Source organism: Tenrec ecaudatus, chromosome 16, assembly GCF_050624435.1.
Source record: "Tenrec ecaudatus isolate mTenEca1 chromosome 16, mTenEca1.hap1, whole genome shotgun sequence".
Classification (NCBI taxonomy): domain Eukaryota; kingdom Metazoa; phylum Chordata; class Mammalia; order Afrosoricida; family Tenrecidae; genus Tenrec; species Tenrec ecaudatus.
The window spans coordinates 49,176,195-49,202,611 of record NC_134545.1 but is presented as its reverse complement, the minus strand read 5'-3'; the positions used below and the strand labels follow the sequence as shown (position 1 = coordinate 49,202,611).

Below are 26,417 nucleotides of genomic sequence, written 5' to 3'. Positions count from 1 at the left end.
CTTCCATGGAGGGAGGGAAATCATTCAGTATAAACTGCACTCCTCTGGCTAAGTGGAATTGAGCAGTGCCCGCCTCCGCTCTCCTCTCCGGAGCCCCAAGGTTTAGAGACAGGCGACGGCCTGGGTTTGAATCCTGATTCCACCACATTAGACTCGTCATTTCTCTGAGCCTCCAGTCCCTCCACTGGGCAAAGGAGGTTAGGCGAACATGCCGTTCCTTGGGCCTGACGCTTGGTGTGCTGAGTCAATGGCTATGCTGACTCGATGGCCCTCCCTGCCCTCCATGCCTGCCCTCCACCTCTGGCCCCTGGGCAGAACACCCATGTTCCGGAAGGGTCTGTTCTAGCTCTGATCCACGGAGGGGCCTGCACCATGCCAGAACCCGATCTGTCGGGAATTTATTACCAATGCATTTTATAACAGGCTTAATAATAAGATTTTAAAGACTGTGGCGGCATCTAGAAAGCATTCCATAAATATTAATAACGCCTCTGGACATGGCCCCGTGCAGTGGAAAGGGTGGACTGGGGCCAGAGGTGCCGAGCCGTTGGCCTTGAAGGCGGGAGGCTGCGGTGTGCTAGGGATTCCGTCTCTCCCGTCCCGTCGGCCTTTCTCTTGCTGCGTCCAGTTCTCTTGGATCGCCCTCTGTGCACAACTTCCGCGTCATGGTGACTGTCTTCCAACTCCTCGGCCCTCTCTCTTCCCTCGTGCCCGTTCTCGCCCTGTCTCCCAGGTAGGCCTCCTCCTTTTCTTGCTCCCAACCAACTTCCCCTTGAGCCCTCCTGGGCTTCCCCTCCCCTCCCCCTCTCTGTACCACGCCCCACCCCATCGCTCCCCCACCCCCCTGCATCTCCTTCTCCCTGGCTGCACACACACTCCACTCCGCTCCAGTGAGCACGCGAGCCCCCTCCCTGGGAGCCCGGAGTGTAATGTAACTTGCGCTGCATGTGAGACGTGAGCTATTTATCATTATTATTAACGAACAAGATCCCTTGCACGGCAGAACTTTCCCGGAGTCTATTCCCTTGTCACCCCGGGAGTAGCAAAGAGATTTATTTGTCTTCGAATGGGCGCAGGGTGGCCCATTGACAGCGGGGCCATCTAAAGGGATAGGGCGCGGAGATGGGTACTTGAGGCGGGCAGACGCCTGCCCTGCCTGTAGCAGGCACGACACAGCCGCTCCTCAGAGGGGCAACCTGGCCGATGGGAGGGCTTTGAGGAGCGTGATGCGACAGCACACTTCCCACCTCCTTGCGGGGCTTGGCGTGTGACCGGTAACCTGGTGACATGACCCGGGAGATGTCTATTGGAATGGCCAAGAAGCAGTGAGGGTGTAGGTAAGACTGGTGGGTGGGTGGCCTTAGGAAGGGGCGCCCGGAGCAGGGTTGGGGTGCAGAAGTGGGCCAAGAGGTTGCCTCCAAAGGCCTCATGGGGCCCTGTGGGACCTCTCAGATCCATTTTTCCAGTCCCCACAACCGCTGCCTTCCCGAGAGAAGGCGGCCACAGCATGGGCCTTCACATGAGAAGGGGTGGCAGACACGGTCTTTCAACCCTCCCTCCGTGGCCAAGACCCATCCTGCCTGTGTTTCTACAGACCTGACCCCTGAGGGGCCCTTCTCCTAGGTCTCCTGGTCCCCAGGCAGACAGAGCCTGGCTCTGCCGGGCACCCTCCTCCAGGCCTGGCCTGACTGATGGTGGGAAGTCCACGATCCAGCTGTCCCCTGTCCTCCCTGCCGCCCGTCCACCCCCTCATTTCTGTGCAGACTGATCATTGCCTCGTGGATTTGCATGTTAAAGAGGTGTCTGGGGAGACTTAACGAGAAGAGGGAGCCCGTTCACGGAGGGCTGCCAGCCATGCCGCTGTCAGGTACCCTCATTAGCAATCTGGGGCTAGTGTCCAAGAGCTTTGCCTTCTCTGGCCCACTGCCGTGACCATGAAAGGGACTGAATCCCTGCAGGAGAGGGCCAGGGGGAGCCTGGGGCAGTGCTCCAGGGGCCAAGAGCCCTTGCCCGTGGCTAGGACCCCGGAGACCAGTGCAGGCCAAGTTGAGGCCCATGGGAAGGGCAGCCCTGAAAGTGTCCAGGCTCCGGTTGCCAGGGGCAGGAAATGCTGTCCTCACAGGGCAGGTGGAGGCCGGGGCGGAGAAGGCTCACAAAGCCCCCTGGCTCCTCTGCCCACAGGCTTCCCGTGCCAGCCCCTGACTTCGCTGCTGCCCTCGACTGCAGCTCTCATCCTGTCATTGTCTTCATCGTGCCCACTCCAGCCCTGGCCCCACAGCAAGCCTCTGCTCAGCTCCCCCACCCCTCGAGAAATAGACCCACTTTCCAAAGTTCCATCTGATTGGCTCACTTGGGTCAGCAGGTTATTCTTCTAGACCAATCATATGCCACTTGGCACAAAAAAATGGCGGCCTCGATCCTTCCCCTGGAGCAGAGCTGGCAGGCAAAGAACACTACAGGGTGGGGAGTGTGTTAGTCTGGGTAGACTCGAGAAACAAATCCATAGACACTCATATGTGTGTAAGAAAGAGCTTTATATACAAGAGCAGTTGAATATTGAGAAAACACCCCAGCCCAGTCCAGATCAAGTCCATAAGTCCAATATTAGCTCATATGTCCGATACCAATCTATAAAATCCTCTTCAGACTCATGAAACACATGCAATGACGCCGAATGCAGGGCGATCACAGGCCAGTGGGTGGGAAGTCTTGTGGATCCAGTGGCATTGTAAGCATCTCAGCGCTGGCAGGGGTCTCCATGTGGCTTCTCTGGCTCCATCCGCCTCTCTCCATGAGCCTTCTCCACAGGGATATCTCACAGGGAGTGAGGAGAGAGAGAGTCTCCTCCCTTCAGGGAGGAAGATAAGAGTTCCCAGAATCCTCAGGAGATGGCCAGGCTTTCCCCTGCTGAGCTGCTGTGGTTTCAAACCGCTGACCATGGGTAGCCAAAGGGTAGCCACTAAACCACTCACAGGCTCTGCAGACTCCCCCTGTCAGGAGCAGCTATGAACCAATGGAGATGTTCTCTTTCTGAATCTGAAGCGCCCCTTTGCCCAAGCCCCTGGTTACGAGGCCCACTGGCTCTTTCTGTTATTCCCAATGCCCTCCTCTAAAGAGGGGCTCATGCCACCCAGCCTGCGATAACAGTTTGTTGCTCTATTAATCACCACACGACTTTCTCCATTATTGCCGAATGCTGCCAAGTGCCAGGCTCAGCGAGAAGCGTGTGACCCAGCACTGCCGAAACAGAAAGACCCCAAGTGAGCGACTGAAGAGCAGAGACGTGTTTTCTCGCCACTAAGAAGGCCACACGTCCACATTCAGGGCATGGCTGTTGGATGCCCTCCGACTGCTGGGTGCCCTCCCTAGCCTTGTTCCCCTTCTAGTAGCTGCCAGCAACCTGTTGCCAATGCACCTGTCTCCGTCTTGTTATCTGTGTCTTCCTCCCCCCAGCCCTCCCCCCCCCTGCACATGGCTCTGTGTATAATGTGCATTTTCAGAAATGTGATCAGGTTCGTTTAGCACACTCCACATGTGCATTCCCTTATTAACATACCACAAGAAACCTCTGGTTTCCCAACAGGGCCATTCTTACAGGTTGGGGTTTCAAGGCATATTTAGAGGGGAGCCAATTCAATCCCTCACAAAGCCTTTTCCTTCTTACTTTCTTCACGCTTTATCTAAGTATCGCAAGGAGCCCTCGTGGTGCTGGAGGTTAAGGGGGTGCTGCTGACCTCAAGCCCCATGATTCAAACCCGCCGGCTGGTCCATGGGAGAAGGACGAGGCTTTCTGCTCCTGGAGACCGTGACCATCTCGGAAGCCCACAGGGGCATCCTCCTCTGCCCTGCAGGGCTCTCGCCATGAGTCAGAGGGGACTCGCTACCAGTGGCTTTGGCTTTCTTTGAGAAAGTACCTCCTCTTACGAGCCCTGTTTGACAGTTGAGACAATTAAGGCCCAAAGAAGTTAAGTATCCTATTTCTACAGTGCCTCAGCCAGTAAATGGGAAGATCGAGATTCACACTTTCAGGGAGTCTGACTGAGCATTGAAAAATTTTTTAAAAATTAAAAAGAAAAACACATGGCCACTGAGCCGCTTTCCACTCCTAAGGACCTGCGGGCTGGAGCAGCCCTTCTCCTGGGGTTTCCTAGCTATGCATCTTCACGGGAGCAGAAAGCGCCACCTCGCAGTAGCAGATGGATTCGAACTGCTGGCCTTATGGTTAACAGCCAACAGATGCCTCTGACCCCTGAGAAGAGCGCTGAGGCGGGTAGTGCCAGCCTGTGTGGGCCTCTCATGTCTCCATGGACTGCAGGTGCATGGAGAGACCCCCGAGTGTGTGCCCACCCCTCTCTGAGCGAGCCTGGTGCCCAGGACAAGAACTGCAGGCAGTCAGCACTCTCTCCCCTCCAGTGGCTCGGCCCATCGAAGGAGATGAATGGCTCAGTGCCAGCCCATTTAAACCCCTTTCTAAGTGATGCAGAAATTGAATGGGTTTTCACTGCAGGGCATGAAACATCATCTGAGAAGGTCATGCACTGGGCCATCCCCTCTCAGCCCACTCTGCTGCCTTCTTTTCTGGGTCTGCCTCCCCAGTCCTCAGAGTGGACGTTCAGGGGGGCTTTGCCCCAGGCCAGTCAGCGTGCGTGGGGGAAAATGTCCTCACCTCCCCGACATTCTCTCAGGAGTGCAGTGGCCCTGCCCACCCGCTGTCTGGCAGCCGCCCAGGGGGCTCCTGCTGGTGTCTGTCTGTCCCCGCTGGCGCTGGCAGGGACTGCTGTGCTCAGGATTCATTCGGACTTGGCTCTGAGACCCATATGTGGTACACTTGCTGGTTCTGGGCGGGGAAGAGGGTGAGTGATACAGTGGTCAGTGAGATAAGACCGGCCTACGTCGCCTCGCCCTGACCAACGTGGTGGGCCTGCAGGGCTGGGCCTGGCTGCACCCTGCTTCACTCCCGGGCCTAGTACAGGGTGAACTGGCGCAGGACCTAGCAGGAAGCCTTCCACCTCCCATATCGCTCTACTGAGGGGCCTGTGGCATCATGGGTGACGCACTGGACTGCTAACCACCAGGCCAGCAGTTTGAAGCCGCCAGGCGCTCCTCCGCAGAAGGACGGGACTCTGCTCCCGTAGCGTGACAGTCTTGGAAACCCACAGGGGCAGTTCTACCCTGTCCCATCGGGTCACCGTGAGTCGGCATCCACTCGATGGCAGTGAGTGACCTTTCAGCAGGGAGAGGACACTGACAGAGGGAAGGGGGCACAAAGGGGCATCGATATGCTGCCAGTGGGGACAGACAGTGAGGAGGAGAGTAGTGGGATGTATTAGTTTCTCAACAAATACAAGAGAAACAACCCTGCTCCTGGGGATTCCCACCCAGGGAGACTCAGGGTGTGGCCCAGTGCTTAGCTGCCATCTTAACAACGGAGGACCGTTGGCCTTCCTTGGCCATCGCCACGTGCGGACTCTCACTGGGGACAGTCATGTTCCGAGGGCTTGGCATTGATGCAAGTGGAGGCGGTGCCCGCCCTAGCAATCCCACGCACAACAGGGTGAAGCGCTGTCGCCCCTGCACCGTCTGTGGAATCGTGGCTACAGACAGTCCGCTGGGGCAGCCACCGCGTCAACCCCTCTCCTCGACGGGGCTCTTGGGTTAGGGGTGGGCGCAAACCATTTGTCCCATCCGGGGACCTGACCACGTTACTGGACCCCAGTGAAAGCTGGGCCCCAAGGAGGAGCTGCTGGGCAGAGCTGGGGAGAGTCGGGAAATAACAGTAATCATGAACCAGCTCCTCCTCCGACCTTCCAGCCAGCAGCAATCAGCTGGAAGCCCAGCAGTCTGGGGCACCCATCCGTCTAGTGATGGGGAGGGGCAAAGCAGGGCTCCTGGGAGAGCCACAGGCTGAGGGTGACGGAAGCCTAATTTCATAGCGCTCCTTTTTTTGTTCGTTTTTTAATCATTTTATTGGGGGGCTCTTGCACATCTTATAACCATCCATCATTCAGTTGTATCAGACACACGTACATCTGTTGCCATTAATATTCCCAAAACCTTTTCTTGCTCCCTGAGCCCCTGGCATCCGCTCCTCTTTGTTCGCGGTGCTCCTTGCCGTGTTCTTGTCAGGCGTCCTCAAGGGGGTCTGGAGCTACAGCCACTGTTGCCAGCTTCTGAGCACTAAGCTCATTTACTAATCCATCCCAACCCAGGGAGACACCGGAGGGGCCCGTGTATGGAGCAGGCTCAGAGGGGTTGAGTAACTCACCCAAGGACACACAGCGGGGCAGGGATTCTAAATGACCTGAGTCCAGCCCTGAAGACCCCGGTTCTTAGCCGCGTGCCCTGTGCAGCTTGCTTCTCCGTAGAGATAAGCGAGCGTGTTTGCTGCCGCGGGCCGCTGAGCTGGGCAGGGCAGACCTAGCAAAGGAAAGGCCTGTTCCCAAGCCCAGATGCTGAAAGGAGCCTGTGGATTTGAGAAGCGCCAGGCCACCTGGGCATGAAGTGTGAAGGAAGGGTCAGGGTCAGACCTGTGCTAGGAGACACTGGGGGACATAGCTGACCTAAAGGGGAGCAGCCTCTGCTGGCTGCCTCCTGCCCCCGGCTGGCTCTGAGGCTGCGCATTCAGCCTGACACTTGCCTGACGATGGCCGACAATAGACAGACTCAGAAAGAAGCCACCACATACGGGGCTGTGAACCTCGGAGGCACTGACCAGGCCGGCGAGGACCAGAAAGAGGCCAATGCCTGCAGGCAGGTGGCTGAGGCCGGTCCCCAGAGAAGCTGCCTAGGGGTGTGATGAGGGCCCGGGGCTCGGGCAGCGGCACAGAGGGGTCAGAAGAGCCCACAGTGGAAGGAGCGTGGAGAGTTGGATCTACCCCATCTGTCCACCCTCAGGGAACTTCCCAGCAGGCCACATCCCTGGCTGGGTAGGGCCTTCCATGCAGACAGGAAGAGGCTCCCCACTGCCCCTGAGTCTGCTCCAACCCCAGCGACCCCGTAGGACAGAGGCTAGCTGCCCCGGGGGTCTCTGAGGCTATCATTCCTGACGGAGCAGACACAGGGAACAGCCAGTAGGTTTGAACCACCAACCTTTCAGCTAGCAGCCAAGCACTTTAACTGCTGCACCACCAGGGAATGTCTGTAAACATTAGGCAAGTATTTAGAACAGGGCTTAGCGTAAGCTAAATCTGAATTGAAGCCCTGCCCAGCTGTGTGACTTTGGGCAAGTTACTTAGCCTCTCTCGGCCTGGGCCGTCACCCAAAAGGAAGGCCCTTCGCGAGGAAGCGGCCTTGAACCAAAGTGCCCAGAATCCAAAGGTGCAAGATGTAGCAACACAGTGGGGCAGAGGGAATTGCAGAAGGCTCCCAAGGTGGTGACAGTTGAGTGGGTGCGGTGGGCCTTCTGTAACAGGCAGTGGTGGCTTGGGGACAGCCAAATAACCTCTGTGGTCCCCAGATCAGCCCCCATGGTGCCCTGCCTGCTCACCATAGCACACACTTCGCCCACCGCTCCTGTCATTGAAGTCCCAGCTGCCCTCCAGAGCAGAGGTTTGGGCAGCCTGAGGGCACGCACAGCGGAAACAAGCCACCGAGGAATAGAGGTGTGGGGACTTGGGTGTCTCAATCCCTGTGAAGCCTCTTGGAACGAAAATGCCGAAGCCCAGGGTCTGATTGGTTGGAGAGAGCCAGTCATGGGCTTTGGGGGACTGGTCCCTGAGGAGGCAGCGGCGGACAATACCTACTCACCTGCTGTTTACTCTGCTCTCCCCCAGAACACGCCGGTGGGGACGCCCATCTTCATCGTGAATGCCACGGACCCCGACCTGGGGGCGGGCGGCAGCGTCCTGTATTCCTTCCAGCCCCCCTCCCAGTTCTTCACCATCGACAGTGCCCGCGGGATTGTCACCGTCACCCACGAGCTAGACTACGAGACCACGCAGGCCTACCAGCTCACCGTCAATGCCACAGTGAGTGCCCACTGCACCGGGGCTGGGGAGGGGGCTTATCCTTCCCTCCCTCCCTCCATCCCAAAGGACCATGGCTCAGGTCCGGGCCAGGCCAGGCTCTGGAGTCGTGGTGCCAGATGGGTAAAGACCAGGACCGCAGCCAACATGACAGAGGCCCCTGTCGGTTTCCTGGCAGGTGTGGACACCCCCGTGGGCTGTCTCCATTACACCCCCAAATGCCCTATGTCCTCAGAGTGGTTAAGATGCCCGTTCAACAGGGGAGGAAACTGAGGCATGGGGAGAAATCCAGTGACTTATCTAAGGCCTTCTTCCAGCATCTCAGCCCCAGACCCTGCACCCCCACAGGGCAGGCCCAGGCTGGAGCATCCTCTTGTTCCCTAGGACACTGGATGAAGCGGTCAGCCCCAGCCATGTCCTGACACCACCCAAAATGAAGGGGCCAGAGGTCCCAAGAGCCCTGTCCTTCACTAGAGAGGGACGACACCTACATGGTCAGGTGACATCAGTCAGGAGAGGGCCGGCCCCATTGTGTGGAGGGCACTGTTGAGACTTAGGGCGTCAGGCAGCCCGACTCACAGTCTAGTGCTCCGGCCACCGTGGTCCTGGGCCAGGAGTCTTTGAGCCCCAGAGCGTCACAGCTGTCTGAGCTGGCTTTGAGGGCCTCAGGCTGTGGAACCACTTCCTAAGCAAGGCCTTGCTACTGGCTGCTGCGGCAGGGCCCAGCTGGAGCATCAGCTGCACCAGGGTGACAGTGGCCTGTTGTCACTTAGGTTTCTGTTTGCAAAGCTCAGGACACGACCTTAGTAAATGGCCCCTAAAGGGTCGTTCTTCCTTGAACCCAGGTGGGAGGTGTGTTGATAGGCCCTTTGGGGTGTGGGGGGGACACTGGACATTGTGAAAGAAGGGATCTGACTTGGCACCATGCAGGACCTCCAGGAGCCAGAAAACACAGACCTGTTGCTGTGCGCAGCTCCGAGGCACCTGGAAAGGGCATGGCCGATGATACCCACTCTTCTCTCCCCTGGTTAAGCTTCCCGCCCCCCTACCCGTGAAAGGCTTCTCACACTACTCTCCCCTCTGGCTAAGTCCGCCTCCACGTGGTTAACTCTCTCCCCTCTGGTTAAGTCCTCCCTCCCCTGGTTAAGTCCTCTCTTCCTGGCTAAGTCCTTTCCCCCCTAGTTTAGTTGGTAGGGAGCAGATGGGTGCTGCTCTTTGGAAAGTGGGCCCAAAAGGCCTTGCCAGCCCCACTTCCATGCACACACTGGTCCCTCCAGCAAACCTTGTGCCCCACCTCACTGCCCCGCATCACCCTCCCTGTGCACACCCAGAAGCTGCCTCTGTCTCACCCTGAGCCCATGGGGGCTGGCCTTGCTCACCAGGCCAGCCTGTCAAGGTCTGGACTCAAACTGGGGTGGTGAAGCCATTCAAATGCCCTTACTCCCCCAGCAGTCAGGCCTTGAGGTCCTGGGGCAGGAAGACTGGTAGCTAACTGCCTCTGTAGCCATTCTGTGCCTCCTGATCAGAGGACGAAGCCAGAAGCCCTCCTGGGCTGCACGGTACCCTGGCTGCCGGCTTTGTCCCCAAGAGACACCCAGTGTGTGGGTTCTCAGCTGTCACTGGCTGGCTGTGGGGGTCCGGCCATGTAAGCACATCCCTGGGATCAAGCTGCTGAGCACCTCAGGCCGCACAGACACAGCTGATGCTTGGCCAGTGCTTCTCCCTCCAGAGGTGCCCCCGGACGTCCCCATCCCCCAACCACGGAGGCCAGGGTGGCCCACAGGGGTGTCTGTGTTGGGGACACGGAGGAAAGGGGTCGGGGTAGGCAAAAGCCAACTGCCTACACACATTTGGTAATGACAGGCCAACACCACTGGCATCCCCTGTCCCAGAAACCTGGGAGGCTCTTGCTGGAGCCAGTCAGGTCCCTGGCTGGGAGTGGCCCCCGTGAGCCTGGGCTTTAGGCCTCATGGTCTAAAGTGTAGGAGGCTGCCTCCCACAAGGCCCCTCCTCTGGGCTCTTCTTGCCTCCAAAGTCTCCCCTCCCCCCCACTGCCACCTGCTCCCCAAACTAGGCTCCTTCCCTCCCTCCTTGGCTGCCTGGGACACTCTTTAGACAGCAGACCTTGCTCCTTCTCCAAGGGCCAGAGTCAGAGCAAAAGCTGACACTGGGCTTGGTGTAACCTGGGGGACCACCAGAGCCCTAGCCCAACCGCAGACCAGAGAGTGCCCAAGCCCAGGGGTCCACCCCCAAACTCACTGCCTTCTAGCGACTCCATAGATAGGGTAGAACTTCCCCTGTGGGTTTACAGGAGTCCAAAGCCTCCTCTCTCTCTTCTTGGGACCTGTGGTTCTGAACTGCTGACCTTGCAGTTAACCGCCCAACATGTACCCAGCAGGGCACCTTCCCCACTAACTAGGAGGCTTTGAACATTTCATTACGCCCAAGCTCCTCCCCGCTGAGGGGCAGTTATTCGCTGCCTGTTTGGGTCCCTGTGAGTTGAAATCCATTCCAATGCAGTGGGTTTGGTTTAGGACCTGGGCCCTGGCCACAGGGGGATTCCCAGCCCCTCCCAAATGTCACTGGCCCTGGAGCTCCACCTGCTGGCTTCACCGGAAATGTCAGATGACCAGTCAAACCCAGAGCTGGGATTCAGTCTCCACCCCTTTGCCAGTGAAGGGTTCTGGGGGGTTCCTATCCCGGTCACTACTGCTTTGGGACAAGGGGGACCGGGTGTGGACATAGGTAGGGGCAGTGGCCCATGGCTGACACAGCATAGCAACTAAGGACAACACCTTGTCTGGACCCCAAGCCAGCCAGCCTGCCCACGAGGTGGCCAGAGTGGGCCGGGAGCTCTGACTCTCCCTGGCCTGCTCTGTGGCATTCAGTAAGTTCCCATGCGCTGAGCCTCGGGCCCCCTGTCTGCGTGTTCCTAGACCGACCAGCGCACCCTGCCCGCCCACAGACGGATACCCTACCCTGTGGGAACGCATGGGTCCATCCACAGGCGCGTGTGCCCCAAACGTTCCCGCACACAGGTCACACTGGCAGATAGATGTGTGCACGTGTGCACGGGTAAGCCGGACTGTGGGCCATATCCGCTGCGGGCCACAGCCTCACTCAGTCTCAGGCAGTGTCCTCTCTCTCAGGACCAAGACAAGACGCGGCCCCTGTCTACCCTCGCCAACCTGGCCATCATCATCACAGACGTCCAGGACATGGACCCCATCTTTATCAACCTGCCCTATAGCACCAACATCTATGAGCACTCTCCTCCGGTAAGACCCTCCCGGCCCCTTGTGGGGTGTCCCTTTGAGCCGCTGTTAGGCGTGGGAGGCCTGCGGGGTGGACATCGTCCCTGCCAATCCTTGTGCATGGCAGGGGTAGGGCACCACATATCCTAAACGCCTCCCCTGGCACCTAGTCTGACAGGCAAAGAACAAGGGAGTAGGTGGGGCAGGTCTGGAAGAGTCACAGAGATATCTGTGGCCAATCTGCCCAGGGCCATGCCAACTTTGGACTCTTAAGTGTGGGTCCTCCCAGCCAGCCCACGTGGGGCTTGACTGGCCCAATGGCCGGGCCTGCCCTACACCTCTCCCTGCCCCCCATGGCTCCACCTTGAGAGGACACGGTTCCGGCCGTCCTTCCCCAGTGCTCAGCCTTTGGGCGTCTCAAGGCCAGATTTTCCAGAGAGGCACCTGATTGGCTGGGCTCATAGTTTTGTGCCACAAGGTTATAGGTCATAGGTCACCAACCAGCCTATAGATTGGCTCTCTGCGGCTGTGACTGGGGGCATCAGCCTCTCCTGGGCAGCGGCCCCGGAGGTCTCCTCCGTGCTGACCTGCCTCTGTCTGTTCTCCTTTGGCCGGCCGGGAAGGAGTTCCCGAGCTCCCCCCTTCTCCCTCAGCTCTTTACATTCCCAAAGTGTCCAAGGCTCGGCAGGGCCTTTTCTGTCCTTTTAAGGTGAGGAACCCTATTTCCTGCAGGGACGTCCAGGCCAGGCAGGGCTGAGTGCTTTCACCTACTCAGCACTGGGGCCTGGGGACCCAGGCGTGCACACCCCCAGCCTCCCATCTGCCTCCCTGCGGCTGGCCTCACCCCTCTTTATCTGTGGCTCCCAGCATGTGCACCCCGCTCTATCAGTGTATCGGGCCAGAAGGCCTCATCTACAGTGTATATATTACCTAATAAAATCCTTCTTATTGGGGATTATTGCATCCAATTTTAATTTCCTCGAGCGCGCGGCAGCATGTCAGCCTGCCCGTCAGTGAAGAGCCGATAGGAGTGAGAGGGGCGGATAAACCGCGCACATCACGCCGGCCGATGCCTATCAGCCCTTTGACGGGAATTGGCTGGAATTAAGGACTGAGAAATAGGATTTTCTACCTCCGAATCTGCTGTGGCAGCTCTTGTTGGAAGTCCCCTTCTGCCCCACCAGCCCCCTCCTCCCCAGGGCGCCTCTCACTCCCCATGCAAACTGCAGGTTCACCTTCCAAATCCTTAATCCTGTCTTGGAAACCGGGGCGGGGCAGAGGGGGTCCCAGCTGAGTGGGGAAGGTGGGTTGGATCCCAGACATTCGTCCGGGCTCCTGCGCCAGCCGCTATTTGGACGAGGGCTTCTCTGAAAGGGCACGTCCCTGTGGGGGAGAAACATGCTTCCTGCTCAAGGTCTCAGCCCTGCTGGCACCCAGGCCACCTTGCGCCCCTTGTTGTAGCTCACCCACCCCGCACCGTGGCCTCTCACCCACTTCTGCTGGATAGTGTTGGGGACGCCCCAGACCTCCATCCCAGTCACCCCACCTCTTCACAGCACCTCTGACTTCAAACAAGCCCCAGGGCCCCTGGGAACCCAGCTTGCTCCCTGATAACCTACCCGGGGCACTGTCTGGGCGGAGTGAGAGAGTCTGACTGAGTGCCCACTGCTTGGCACATAGTAGGTACTGGATAAAGGCCAGTTCCCCCCGCAGGCTGATAGAACTTCTTACAATGCACAGACAATGCCTTACCCCCCCCGGCAAGGAGCTGTTGTTGATCCAGGGTCCTGGGAGTCTGAAAGTTGTTTAGCAAATGCAATGTCTCTGTGCATGGTCCCTAGAGAGGGACGCTCAAAGCCGTCCTGGGCCTCCCTTAGTCATAACCACCCCTTTTATAGCTTCTGTTGGCGGCCTTGGTTCTGTTCATGTCACAGATGTGAGTCAGAATCGCCTTGACGGTGCTGGGTTGGGTTTGGCTTTTGGTTTGGTGTTGGGTCACCCAGGTGTCTGGCTCTGTTCCAGCTGCTTCCCATGTGCACATCCTGCTGCTGCTGCGGGATGCCAGGTGCTCTCAGGTGTCCCTAGCTCACGGCCACCCCGTGTGCAGGGCATAAGGAGGCACTGCCAGGTCCTGGGCCATCCTCACCCGTGTTGCTCAGTCTGAGCCACTGTTGGAGGCCCATGTCCATCCGTCTCATCGATGGTCTTCCTTCTCTTTATCACTGACCTTGCACGTTACCAAGCAGGCCGTGGGCTGCCGGGCTCTTCACACAGAACCTTAACCATCATAATGTCCTTCTCCAGGGGCTGGGGCCTCCTGGTAACACATCCAGAGTCCCCACTGCCTTCCGTTGAGTTGACGCCCACTCGCAGTGACCCTATAGGACAAGCTGGACTTGTGTTTCCTGGACCGTGACTCTTTACGGGAGTAGGGAGCCCCATCTTCCTCCAGCGAATGGGCTGCTGGTCTTGAAGCACAACCCTGCGCCTAACCGAGTCGCCACCAGGGCTCCTTGATTTCCAAGTTCAACAGACAGGATCCCACCATTCTTACTTCTAAGGAACCTTCTGGCTGTCCTTCCATATCAGATTTGCTCTTGAACCCGTTCGATACACGGGAGGCAGTGCATGGTGAAGGAACTGACTCCGAGGATTCAAACCCCAACAGGCTTGCAGCTGAGCCCACACCCTTAACCACGTGGTACCGTCCTGGCCATCCATCACAAGGGATCAGGACCATACAGGCCTGGACTTTGGGCTCCCAAGGCCAACCTCGCTTCCTGGCAGACCTCTACCACCTCCAAGGGTGGGGTTTACAGGGACAGAAGAAACCTCGTAGGTCCTGGGCCTGGAAAGCCAGCACAGGCAGGGTGTCTGCAGCAGAGGGGCCCCCTGGCCCTCCACCCCCTTGTCTTTGAAAGTAAGTTTCAGTATATTGAAAATATAATCACCAAGTGAACTACAGCACCGGGCTCCCCAGAGCCCCCATGCCTCCCCGTTAATTCCTTCTCATAATATCCCCCGTCTGTTTGGCTGTGCTTGTATTAAAAGCTCAGGCTTTTATTAAAAATGGATATATTTGCCCAAAAAGAGATGAAATGCCAAACTCTGTCAGTTGCCATTGAAATGATCCTGACTCATGAGGGGCCCCGTGTTTCAGAGCCCCACTGCCCTCCATGGGCTTCGCAGGGGCACCAGCCCACCAAAGCCCCTTGTGTGTGCCCAGGGGGAGGGGGATGTTACATCAGTCCATGCTTGTGAAGCCCCTAGACTAGACCATCATTATCATTAGTGTGCTGTCCCTGGGGGGTCAAGGCCACTAACCAGAAGGATAGAGCTCTAAGCTCTTCCAAAGGTGCCTAGGAAGAAAAGCCTGGTGAACCACTCCCAGAAAACCAGCCCCTGGAAACCCTGAGGAGCCCCGTTCAACTCTGACGCACATGCAGTGGCCAGAACGTCGCATCAACTCCAGGGCCACTGATTTGGCTTTGGGGTCTACTGTCATCCTAATGAGACTTTCCACAGAGACAGCATAGTCCGGGGGTGAGGGACTTTAGAAGGCATCCTTGGAAAAGGTCCTTAGCTTCTATGACTCAGTGTCCTTAGCTACTATGACTCAGTCTCCTTATCTGTACGGTGGGAACCAGACTGGGGCTTGTCCCCTGGGGTTCCCCAAGAGCTGGGTGCAGAGCAAGTGCATGAGCAGGCAGGAATCTGCCCCAGGAAAGAGAGGAACTATGTGCAGACCGGGGCCCCTGGGCTGAATCTTGGGCAGTCATAGGCCAATGACAGTATTTGCAGGGGTCTGTAGATGAGTCGGCAGAACCACTTCCATGCAGATATTCCAGCCTCCACCTTTGCACTTGATGATCGAAAGGAGTCCTGGTGGGCTGCCGGGTGGGGAAGTGTTGGACCACTAACCACAAGGTCAGTGGTTCAAACTGACCAGCTGCTTCCAGGGAGAAGAATTAGGGTATCTCATTCTCTTGTAGAGATTTACAGGCTTGATGGCCATAAGGCTTGGAGTGTGGATTATATAGGATGTGGAGTTCTTCATATTATTTTCCAACAGTTTTTTGTAAAATCCTGATGATCTCAAAACAGCAAGTTAAAATGTGGTGGGGGCGGGGACAAGGATAGCCGCTGCTCTTGTCAGTATTTGCGCTTCCTTCATGACTCCCGCCCCTCAGCTAGCTCCACAGCCTCTTTCCCTCCTTTGTGTTATCCAGGGGAGCTGGCCAGAGCGGTTCTTCCCTGCAGCCAGCTTCCGTGAAGGAGGTCAGTCGGCTGTGTTTGGCCTGGCCTGGCCTCTGGGCATACTGTTCTCTAGCTGTCTCTGGGCCCCGGAGAGATTGGGGCAGCAGCTGTGAGCGGCACAGCCCAGAGGAGGAGATGGGGGCACCCCTGGGTTCTCTGAGAGGGACACCCAGCCCCCAAGGAGCAGGAGGGGCATCGTCACCCCTTGGGACTGCCTGCAGACTCCAGTGCAGGCTTCAGCCTCTCCCTAGTAAGCAGCAAAGGGTGAGGTGCTTAAGAGCCAGGAGTCCTTCACTGGACATTTAAATGCTAGTACATGTTTCCTAAAAGGTTGAGGACAGGCCTCACCCAGGGAGACCTATGGGTTTGGGTCAGAACTTCGGCTAGGCCCCGATGACCCAGACAGGGATGTGACGGGGCCTAGGGATGAGATGAAGGTCATCCTGGGCCATGCACAACCCAGTCAATGGTCCTGGGAGATATGGAGATGTGCACCTGATCAACTGATGGATCGATATGAAGATATACCTCTTTTGTGCCAAGATCTTTGCTTGGGAGTACTGTTTATCCTTCAAAGCCTTTGCATGTGGTAGATGGTCTCCCCGTGGGGAGCTCTTTGGTTTCATCTTCTCTCCCCGGCAAACTCCTACTCAATCCTTAGTGCCCATCCTAAAGGTCACTTTCTGTGCAACCCTTTGCTGGCTCTTCCAGGCAGATGTCTACATTTCTCCATCTCTGCATCCCCGTCTGTGCCGAGCAACTGTCTGTGCACATGTTCTTGAACCTTCCCCACAGGCTGGAGGCCTGTATTTGCCTTGGAGGCCTCCCTGGCCGCTCCCGTCTTGCCGTGTTGCTGCGGGAAGGAGCAGGTGTGCAGCTGAGCCCTTGCAGGCAGGAACTGTGGGGTGCGGCGCTATAGGGGGCATGGTTTGCAGGGCCTTGGTGAAGATGTTCACTTCTGGACATCAGGTCTGGGGTGTTCTGCTGAACTCAGATCCTTGGAAAAACAGCGTGCCTTCGGTGGGGATGGGGACTACCCACATGCTCCCCGGAGATTGTTATCCTTCCTATTGAGGAGGGCGTGGGGACTGAGACCAGCGAGGTGCACAGTAATTGGATGGGCCATCAAGAGAGAGACTAGCTCTCTGGTCTCCTGATGCTCCCCCTGTGGGTGGCCCGGCTGGATGAGGGGTGCTGGGTGGGCAGGGCAGGGCCTGCAGGGTATCCCAGGGTCAGTGGGGACCCCTGAGGCCTGAGCACTTGGCACCTACTCCCTGCGCTGACCTCGCAGTCAGGATCCCATCTCCCAGACCCGCACAGTGACAGCAAGCAGCCCAACAGGTATCCTCTCTCTCACCTAGGGGACAACGGTGCGCATCATCACTGCCATTGACCAGGATAAAGGACGGCCCCGGGGGATCGGCTACACCATCGTCTCAGGTAAGGCCCAGGATGAGCCCGTTCCCCTCCAAGGGATGGAGGACTCTGAGGGCTCAGGAGAGGTCTGTGGGTGTGGGGAGCCAAGGTCTGACGGGACCTGTCCCCTGGGGACAAACCTGGCCAAGGCCCAGAGAGCACTGCGTGGATGCAGGAAAGGAACAGAGAAGAGGTGGCTGGGCTGTGTGGGTGCTGCCTGGGTGGGGGGGTCAGGCGTGCGTGTTGGGGTCTGCGGTCTGAGGCACTGTGGGGCTGGGCTGTGCCCGGATGGCAATGGCTTCTCAGCCCCTTGAGTTTTGGAAGGTGGCAGCTTTTACATCGTTTCATAGCCCAGAGTTGCGACCTGGGCTGATTTCATGCTCTCTTCACAGTTCTGCCACGTTCCCAACCATGGGAAATTCATTTCTCACCTGGACTGTGGCAGGGGATACACATTAGCCCCACTCCTCCCCCCACCAAGACCTCGTGGCTGAGTGACTGGCTAGAGAGCTGGCCCAGGGGCTGGGATCCCTGACCCCACATCCCGTCCCAAAGACCCACCCCACTTGATGGCAGCCCCATTGGCCTGTCCCAGGGCTGATGAGTCACCCCGGGTCTTAGGTTCTGTCTGTCATCCTGATACACACTCCACACCAGGGCCTCCCTGCTTGCCCTCCCTGCTAGCTGGTGAAGGGCCAGCCCGGTGCCTCTTGGAAGGCCAGGCTGATGGCCAGCGTGTCAGGGCACCAGGCCTCTCACCTCCTTGCCACCCTGCCTCCACCCACGCAGGTGGGCCCCCAGGACACTTTGGTGACCTTCCTGCCTAATGCTCAAAAGGCAGCCTGCTGCAGGGATTAGGCTCCTAGAGGATGGAGTTTCTGGAGTCAGGTTGCCTGGGGCAGGTTGGAGGACCTCCGTGCACCCCAGGTTTCTCACACGTAAAACGGAAACAGAGTACCTGCCATAAAGTAGACGTCAGCCGCCGCCACCGTGCAGTTAAAGAGCTGAAACGACATTCATAAATGCCAGTAGCTAACAACTGCCTAGTTTGGGGGCCAACTGGGGGGCAGGAAATCAGAGGTATTGTGCTCCCTGTGGCCTGTAGCTGCCGCAGGACTGCCACCGTGCCTTGAAGCCCAGGCTATCTCAAGACTAGAGCCAGTGCCAGACTGGCAAAGGTGTGGCCCTGGGCCTCTGCTTCCCACCCCACCCCACCTCACCCCAGTTTCTCCACTCTGGTGCCGGGCACAGAGTCAGCCTCAATATGCAGATGCAAAAAGAAGGAGTCAGTCACTCTCAGAGCAGGGGACGCTCTCAAGTCCAGTGTGACAAGAGTCAGCTGGGGAACCAGCTGCAAAGGCAGAGTCCACGGTCCCCAGAGTTCTCATTCCTCACGTCTGGGAATGGCCCTTCCTTGTCAGCAGCCAGGGCTGATTGGTGATGGAATCAGGGGTCCCAGAAAAGGGAGGGGAGTGCCTGGCTGGGCGGGGGTACCCTCATCTCCTCACTGCTTCTGGGCTCATTCCAGACATGTCCCACAGTGGCAAGCAGAGAGCAGGAAGCCAGGACATGTCCAAGGTCATGTCCCAACCGGGGCCTCCACAGAGTCGCTGGGAGCCCATCCTGCAGGGCCCTGCAGGGTGCCAGGTCGTCTCCAGCCTTCCAAGCTGGTTCCAGCCAGCCCTACCTCATCACGGTCTCCTTGGAACCCAGGGTTCCATGGGGTGGAGGGGGGCATCTGGGTTGGCCTCTGGAGCCGGGGATGTTCCAGGAGCATGATCTCCTGGTGCAACGTAGACAATGAGAAGGGAGACCAGGGTGTGAAACCACAAGGCAGACATACACGTCGGGCTGAGGGTGGGAGGCAGGACCTTCCGGAAGGTCCGGCGCCCTTTGTAAGATCCCCACTGCCAGCACAGGAGTTTTAGAAAGAGTAATAAATGGGTTGCTTCTAAAACGCCAACTTTGATTGATTGGGAATAGCTGCTTGAAGAAGCGCATGGACCCAAACAGGCTCAATGCGGAAGAGGGTGGTATGCAACTGGTTGGGGGGGTCTGCTCTGGGTATGCAAAGGGAGGCCCCGTCAGTACCCGTGGCAAGTATGTGCTACCCTTGAGAAGTTAATGCTCGGGCTACACTCAGAGTGCCAACCAGCTCAGGTGTTAGCCCTACCCCGGTTCTACCCCTAACACCCAGTTGGATGGTAACCAGCTTGAAGAAAAGGTAGTTCTCTTTCTCCTCCCCTCCCACTCTGAGCACCTGGCACAACTGGATTCCCCCCAATAGTACCTGCCTGCCTTCTCCCGGGGAACCAGTCTTAGGGTAAGGGGGGTGGACAGGAGGGTAGAGTCCCCGGGGGAGCAAATGGGCAGGCAGTGACTAGGATTTGGCCTTGCCTCTTGTGAGCGGCCGCTCACCTGGAAGTCCCTGATCTAACCCTCCCCAGAAACAGCCTGGAGAGAGGTCGGGTGCCTGCGTTGCTATGGAAAGCCTGGTGGGACGGTCCTGCTCTGAGCACATGGGAATGCATTTCCAACAAGTGGGGTCTAGTTCTCTCCACCAGTGTCGTCTGCCAAGGGCCTGCTCCCACAGCCCAGACTCTTGGCCGCAGCCCTCCCCTGGGCAGGTTGGCCGGTGCCCATCTGGCTGGAACCCAGGAAAGGGGGCCTATGTTAGCCTCATCTACAAGGCCACAGTCCTAAGCCCCCAGTGGCAGCCTGTTCCTGCGCTGGGAACTCGGGGACCCTGTGACTTGAAGGAACACCAGGAGGGCCTTGGGGCCCCTGGAGCCAGGCCAAGACTGATGATGGTCACGCTTGGGTAGGGGTAGCCCAAGTCCCCAATCACCTTGAGAGCCTGGGCCGGTGGAAGCTCTGTCTGATGCAGGAGGCCTGCCCTACCTGTGCCCCATGTGGGGGCCACAGACCTGAACCCCACTGACCCAGGGCTCGCAGGTAAGTTCCCTAGCTGCTTCGGGGCCTGGCCGTCCCCTCCAGGCCGTTTATCAGTCCCGCAGCCAGGGGATTTACGTCTGCACACAGCACTTTCCTCAGGACTAATGACCCCTCCGTTTTGCCAAGAACAAAGAGGCCTTCAGCAGTAAGTTATGGCTCCATTGCCATCAATTTGTTCTCGGCCCCTGGTGGCCAACTTGAGACGGAAGCATGACAAAGTTCTCTTCCCCCAAGGGCCTGGCACAGGCCCCATCTGCTCCGTGCCCCGGTGACCGCACCCAGCACACGCCAGGTCCAGCACTTCCTCCAGGGCCAGGCCTCTGGGGACCTCCCCTCCTCTGGTCTGAGCTGGCCCCCTCCTCCAGCCCCACTTAGAGAGTGACTTGCCTCAAGAGCAGCTGCATCCCACCCACTGCAGAGCACTGAGCCTCCAGTCCAGGGCCCGTAGGTTCAAGGCCTGTCTCTGCCACCTGCCAGCACTGTGTCTCTCCAGCGCAGAGACAGCATCCATAGACTGGAGGTCTCCCTGCGTGTGGTGGGTGAGATGATGCTGGGGAGTCGGGCCAGTCCAACTCCCACCAGCGCCATGTGTGGCCTCAGAAATGTGTACCAGAGAGTTCTCAGGGGCCAATCTCAGGGAAGTAGGATGGCCAGGCCTTTCTTCCAAGATACTTCTGGGTACATTGGAGCCACCAACTGCTTGGTAGCATCTGAGCCCATTGCTAACCCTTTGCGCCTCTCGGAGCCCACCCCCCTCCAGCCCACCCCCCGCCCCCGTCCACGAGACTGGACAGGGCCATAAAATGCAGAGTGACCAGGACCCAGGAGTTAGTTCCTCGTGTGCCCAGGCCCTTGATTCGTCCTTTCAGCTCAGAGAAGGGGGTGGGCACCTGAGCTCTAGAGCCGCCGTACTCCCTGACGTGGCCCCGGCCACGCAGCCCACGTGGCTTTGGGTTCTTGAGAGGTGGTGGATTCTAGTCCCGCTGTAGGAGAATGCTCTCAAGGGTGCGGTTTGAAGAATAATTTCTTCTCCCCATGGTTTAAGAGGCCAGAAGTTCAACTTCAGGGTGCCTGTCTAGGGGAAGGAAGGCTTTCTCTCTCGGTTAGCTCTGGGGGCCGGTGTTATCTCTTCAGCTTCCATCTCTTGGCTCCATGGTGATCATCCCGGGCGGGGGGTCATCTCTCTCCCCCATCTCTGCTCTCCTGCTCACCCGAGATTGGCCTCAGACACCACTGCACACCATCCGTATCACCATTAATAAGAGAAGGCCCGGGGCATTCACGGGGGTACTGGGGACACAATCCTGCCCACAGCACATGGCTCATCTGAATCTCGGTGGCCTAGCTCAGGACGGCACAGCAAAACCTGCCCGGCACCTTCTTATCAAGCTCATGTTGCAAAGGTAGTAGCTTGGATAGACTGGGTTGAATCTAAGAAGCCCTGGTAGCACGGTACAGTAAGGAGTAGAGCCCCACGGGAGAAAGAGGTGGCAGGCTGCACCCCATAAAGATAGTTCCAACCCTTGGGGCAGCTTGGGTCTGTCCTACAGGGTCACTAGGCTGAGATCACCTTGATGGCAGCAGACTGGTCTTCTTGGTTTGGATAAAATACAATCTATTCTTAAAAACCACCATTTTTTTTTTCTTTTTAAGGCTTTCTGTTCCTATGAAGAGTTGCAGACTCAGAAGCCCACAGGGGCAGTTCGACCCTGTCCTGTAGGGTCGCTGTGAGTTGGCCCCGATGGGGCTGCTCAAAAACCAAGCCAAGCCCACTGCCACCAAGCCCATGCCAATTCACTGTCAAGTAGAGCGGGCCTCTGTGCCGCTGTGACACTGAATCTTTGCGGGAGCAGACAGCCTCATCCTTCTCCCTCGGAGCCACTGGTGGGTTTGAACCACGGATCTTACAGTCCGCAGCTGAATGGGCACCAGGGCTCCATAACACAGCGACGAGGGGACTGGAATCTTGCATGTGGCCCCCATTTGAGTTCTGTGGAAATGGTGTCCGGAGCAGGCTGCCTGGGCTCAGCTTCTAGTCTCAGTCCGCTGAGGTGTCCAATGGCACACATGTTGCCGCCACGTGCTGTGTGGGGATGCGGGGAGAACTCAGTGAGTTGTAACATGGAAGCACTTTGTGCCCAACAAATGCAAACTCAGTCCCATCGGCAGTGGGCTGAAGGCCTTCTCGGAGCCCAGATCTTCACCCAGCACACACTTGACTATGTCCCTCCCTGTAGGACCCTCCGTGGATCCCTGCTGCTCCAGGGAAGAAGGCCCATGTGCTTCAGCCTGGCATGCGGACCCAGCATGGCCTGCCACCTCCACCCTCCCCAGGGCCCACAGTTCCCTTGCACGTGCGCACCCACATTGCTGCATGTGCAAGCAACAAAGCCGCCCGCCTCTCCAGTTCCTGATCACCCTGGCTCCCTTGAGATGGTCCCCGGGGGAGGTGTCCCTACAGTTCTCGCTCATCCCGGACCAGCCAGGTGATCTGGAGCCAGTTACTGAACCCTTCAGAGCATCGGCGTCCCCACCCCTCGGCTGGGACCATTGGCATCTTTCTCCAGCCCCCTAACCAAGCTCAGTGTCACCGAGTCTGTGCCCACTTGTGAGCAGCACGCGAGTTCCATGACACCACCACGGCTCCCGCATGGCCGCACAGCACTGGGAAAACGAAGGGCATAGAGCGATGGACCCATAGCAGGACCTCGACAGAGGTCAGCCTCTTCCCCTGCCACCCTCTACCTGTCACCATTCTCTGGGGGCTCAGAGTCTCACAGGGCAGCCTCACCACATGGGCAGTCTCAAGGGCGCTAAGACTCAGGTTCCACCCCACCCTTCTCCCCTGGCAAGGACCCCAGACTTTTCATCTTTGAAAGCTCCGTCGCCATAGCGAGGCCCTCTGAGAGGCTGGGGAACAGTGGTGTGTTCACAGAGCAACATCTGGATTCCCTGCGGTCCTGCCTCAAGTCCACAGCCCCAGCTCCCTGAGTCAGCAGCTCTGGGGTGGAGCCCAGCAGGCTTTCGCAAGCCCACCAGGTGGTTCCGAGGCTACCGGGATTCCCGGAAACATTTCCATTTTTTGCACATAGCAGACTGATGAGTTCTGGCAATTGCTTCTTCTCTCTTTCCTGTACCTGAGGCTAAACAGACGCCTCTCCAGCAGAAAGCAGAGGCCCTTTCACCAGGCTGGTGGGTGTGGCCTTGGCAAATGAGCCCAAACTGGGCTTCCCACTGGCTTCCTGCATCCCAGTGCCCGGCTCCAGGCCGATGCCACTCCCTGCCCTCTGCCCAGGCTGTGGTCTCATCTTTTCCCATATTCCTTCCCTTCTCCCATCTGAGCGGGTCTTCCCGGGCCCTCTGCAGCTCTGGAACATTCCTTGGGGCAAGGGAAGGGCCCCCACTTCTTGGGGGCTGGCTGTGAGCTGGGAACTGCAGGACCAGCTGCCCTGGACTTGGTTCCCCTCCGAGCAGCACTGAAATCCAAAGAGGTTTTGGTGGCTGGTTTTCAGAGGTAAATCTCCACGCCTGACTTCCAGGGCACCTCTGAGTGGACTCACATCTCCAACCTTTCATGGAGCGGCTGAGCGTGTTACACACTGTCTACACTCCCCAGGGACTCTGAGCCAGACCCTCGGGGACAACAGTCTCGACCCAAACCAAACACCACTGCCATCAAGTCCATTCTGACTCGGAGCAGCTGAGCAGGACAGAGCACACTGCCTGCCCCTCTGAGTGTCTGAGACAGTCCATCTTGTCAGGAGCACACAGCCTCATCTTCTTCCCCATGGAGCAGCTGGGGGGTTTGAACCACTGACCTTGGAGTTAGTAGGTCAATGCATAGCCCACGAGGGCACCAGTCTACAGGAACATGTAGGAACATATTTCCATTTTGTACACCCATAAGGGCTCCAGGGATTGGGCCCAGGGCCATAGCTAGCAAGTGCCAGAGCAGGGGTTTGATCCGTAGTCTCCTGGGCTCCCACCCCTACTGCCGATGAAGACAGTGGGTGCTGCACCTGGGAGTTTCTAGAAATGCCCTTTGGAGACCCCACCCGCTGAGGCAGATGTGCCAGTGTGGGACACAGGCAAGGGTGCTGACGCAGGGCAGGGGACAAGCATGGCAGCGGCTGGCCTGGACGGCCACGGCCGCTCAGCAGGGGTGCTGTGGCCCCCCCACCTCAGAACCAAAGTCACTGCCGCAGTCGGACTCAGTGCAACCGCGTCCGGCAGGGTAGGCCTGCCCCTGGGAGCTTCCCTGGGAGACACTGACCGTTCTCCAGAGGAGAGGGTGGTTTCAAACTGCTGACCTGATGGTTAGCTGCCCAACACGTGCTTCTGTCACATGTGTCAGTGAAGGGCTGAGCCCTCCCTTGCTGGTCTCTGCATTTTACTTTGGATACTACCTTCCTTGAAAACGCACTGAGCGCCTCGAAGGGAAGGCTGCGTGTCTGAGAGAGTGAGAGGCAGCAGCACATAAGATACAGCCGGCGTGTACAGCCCTGCACCCCCTGCCCCACCCCCACAGACCCCAGTAACTTAGCCCAGCCCTGGCCGTGGCCCAGTGGGGGGCAGCTATCATAGGAGACCATCCTACAGAGCACATCAAAGCCCCTGTGGTTAAACTGCTTAGCGCTTCCTCCCCAGGGGCATGGGGCTCCGGAGAAGCAGAGCTGTGCTGGAAAGCTGGATAGAGTGCCACTGTCCCTGGCAAGGGGTAGCATGGCAAGGGCCTGGAGCCCAGGGACCTTGGGGCGTCTGGCCAGGCACAAGGGGAAATGGCCACCTGCTTGAGGCCAGTGGTGGGCAGGGAAGAATCTGGTGCAGTTCAGAGAGGTGGGGAGCAGGGAGGGCAGCAGGTAGAAGGCATCGGAGGCCAAAGGTGCCAAGGGGAGAGGGCGGGTGAACACAGACCCCTGAGGATAGTCTCCTGGGGGTTCTGCATGGAGTGGAACAGGGAGCCCTCCTGGAATGAGCAATCAGCAGTCCAGCCTTGCAGAGGCAGGCGGGCCCAAGGGTCACTGTGGAGATAGATGTCCAGGGGAGGCCAGCAGGCTCTGGGGACCTACTGAGAATCGATGGGTCACACAAAGGACAGGACAAGGATACTGAGGACCTGCCAAGTCTGGGTTGCTGGGGCACTGGTGGTGGATGTTCACAAGGAAAGGGCAGCTCTGTACCTCTGGGAATACACCCCTAGATCCACGTCCCCATGAGTACAGAGTGCCTCAGTCCCTTACTCGGGACACACAATCTGGACAATTTGTCCCAAATCCAAACCCATTGCCACTGATCCCAATTCACAGTGGCTCCACAGGACAGGCTAGACTTGCTCCGAATGGTTTCAGAGACTAAATCTGAATGGGAACAGACAGCCTCATTTGTCTCCTGCAGTGAGGCTGGTGGGCTTGAACCACTGACCTTATCGCTAGCAGCTCAGTTAACTCCCTGGGCCACTTGGGCTCCTGAGTTTTCTCCCACTACCCTAAAAACAATACGTCACACCAATATGGAATGGGCTCCTGAGAGAACTCCCTGCCCTCTCTCCATGGGGGATCCCCAGGCCCCTGTAGCAGGCCTGTCTCCGGTGCCCACACCCTCTGCCAGTCTTTCTTCCTGGCCTGGCTTCTTCTGGAAGCTCTGCTGAAAGCTGGCACCATGGGTGGTGCCCCTGCAAGTCTTTGACATCCCCATGGCATAGTTGCCAGCATCTGGGCTTCAAGCAAGTGGCTCAGCAGGACACCCTGACGGGCAGGTGAATTGTGAAGCTGCCGCCGCAGCTGTCAGGCCCTGCCGCTCCATTCCATTAACTCGTAGCAGCCCCAGGTGCTCAAGCCGGACTTCCACCCGGGGAAATCCCACCCACTGCCATCAAGTCCCTGACGCGCAGCGGCTGGGCATGGGCTTCCGGAGGCCGGGAGTATTTACAGCAACAGATAAGCCTCCTCTTTGTCCTGAGGAGCGCCGGGTGGGCTTCAACCACTGCATTCCTGCGGGCGTTCTCTGCGGACCTCAGCCACACAGAATTGATGGAAACAGCTCACTTGGCTCACAGACAGCATTGGTCCAGGCACAGCCCTCTTCTAGTCCAGTGATCAGTTGTAATAGTATTACCGACACCCACGAACTCACCAAGCAGCTGCCCAACGGATCTCTGACCTCCAGCACCGTTCCCTGTGTCCCCGTCCATCGCCATGGCTGGCGTTAGTTCCCGCGCGTGTTTTGCCACATGGAGAACACAGGGCCCTCGTGGTTTGGGGCTCGATAGAAAGGGTGTCCCTGGAGGTGTGTTTCCCACTCAGTGTTCCCAGTCAGCCAGCTCCCTGTGGTGCTGGTGGCCTTCGACTGCCCTCCGAGGACACGGCTCCATCCCGTGAAAGACCATGTCCCTGTTGGTGGGCTCTCCTGGCACAAGCAGCACGTGGCACCATAGCTGTGCCTGTCCCCCTCTGAGCACGTGCCCGAGTCTGCTCTGCGGTGCATGTCATCGCTGTCAAGCTCCCGCCACGGCCCAACTGTGGTGTCTCCAGCCATTTCACAGACAGGAATGCTTGGGGACTCAAGATTCGAA

At 58.1% G+C, this 26,417-nt stretch overlaps 1 protein-coding gene across 3 annotated transcripts in view; it reads left to right on the top strand.

Annotated features, from left to right (window-relative positions):
* CDH23 (cadherin related 23) overlaps window positions 1-26,417 on the top strand; it is a 410,239-nt gene that overhangs the window by 131,657 nt on the left and 252,165 nt on the right. For all 3 annotated transcript variants that reach the window (XM_075533399.1, XM_075533398.1, XM_075533397.1), the window contains exons 6-8: window positions 7,773-7,967; window positions 11,114-11,242; window positions 16,837-16,915. In XM_075533399.1, coding sequence (XP_075389514.1) covers window positions 7,773-7,967; window positions 11,114-11,242; window positions 16,837-16,915 — 403 coding nt within the window. The remainder of the gene's footprint in view (window positions 1-7,772; window positions 7,968-11,113; window positions 11,243-16,836; window positions 16,916-26,417) is intronic.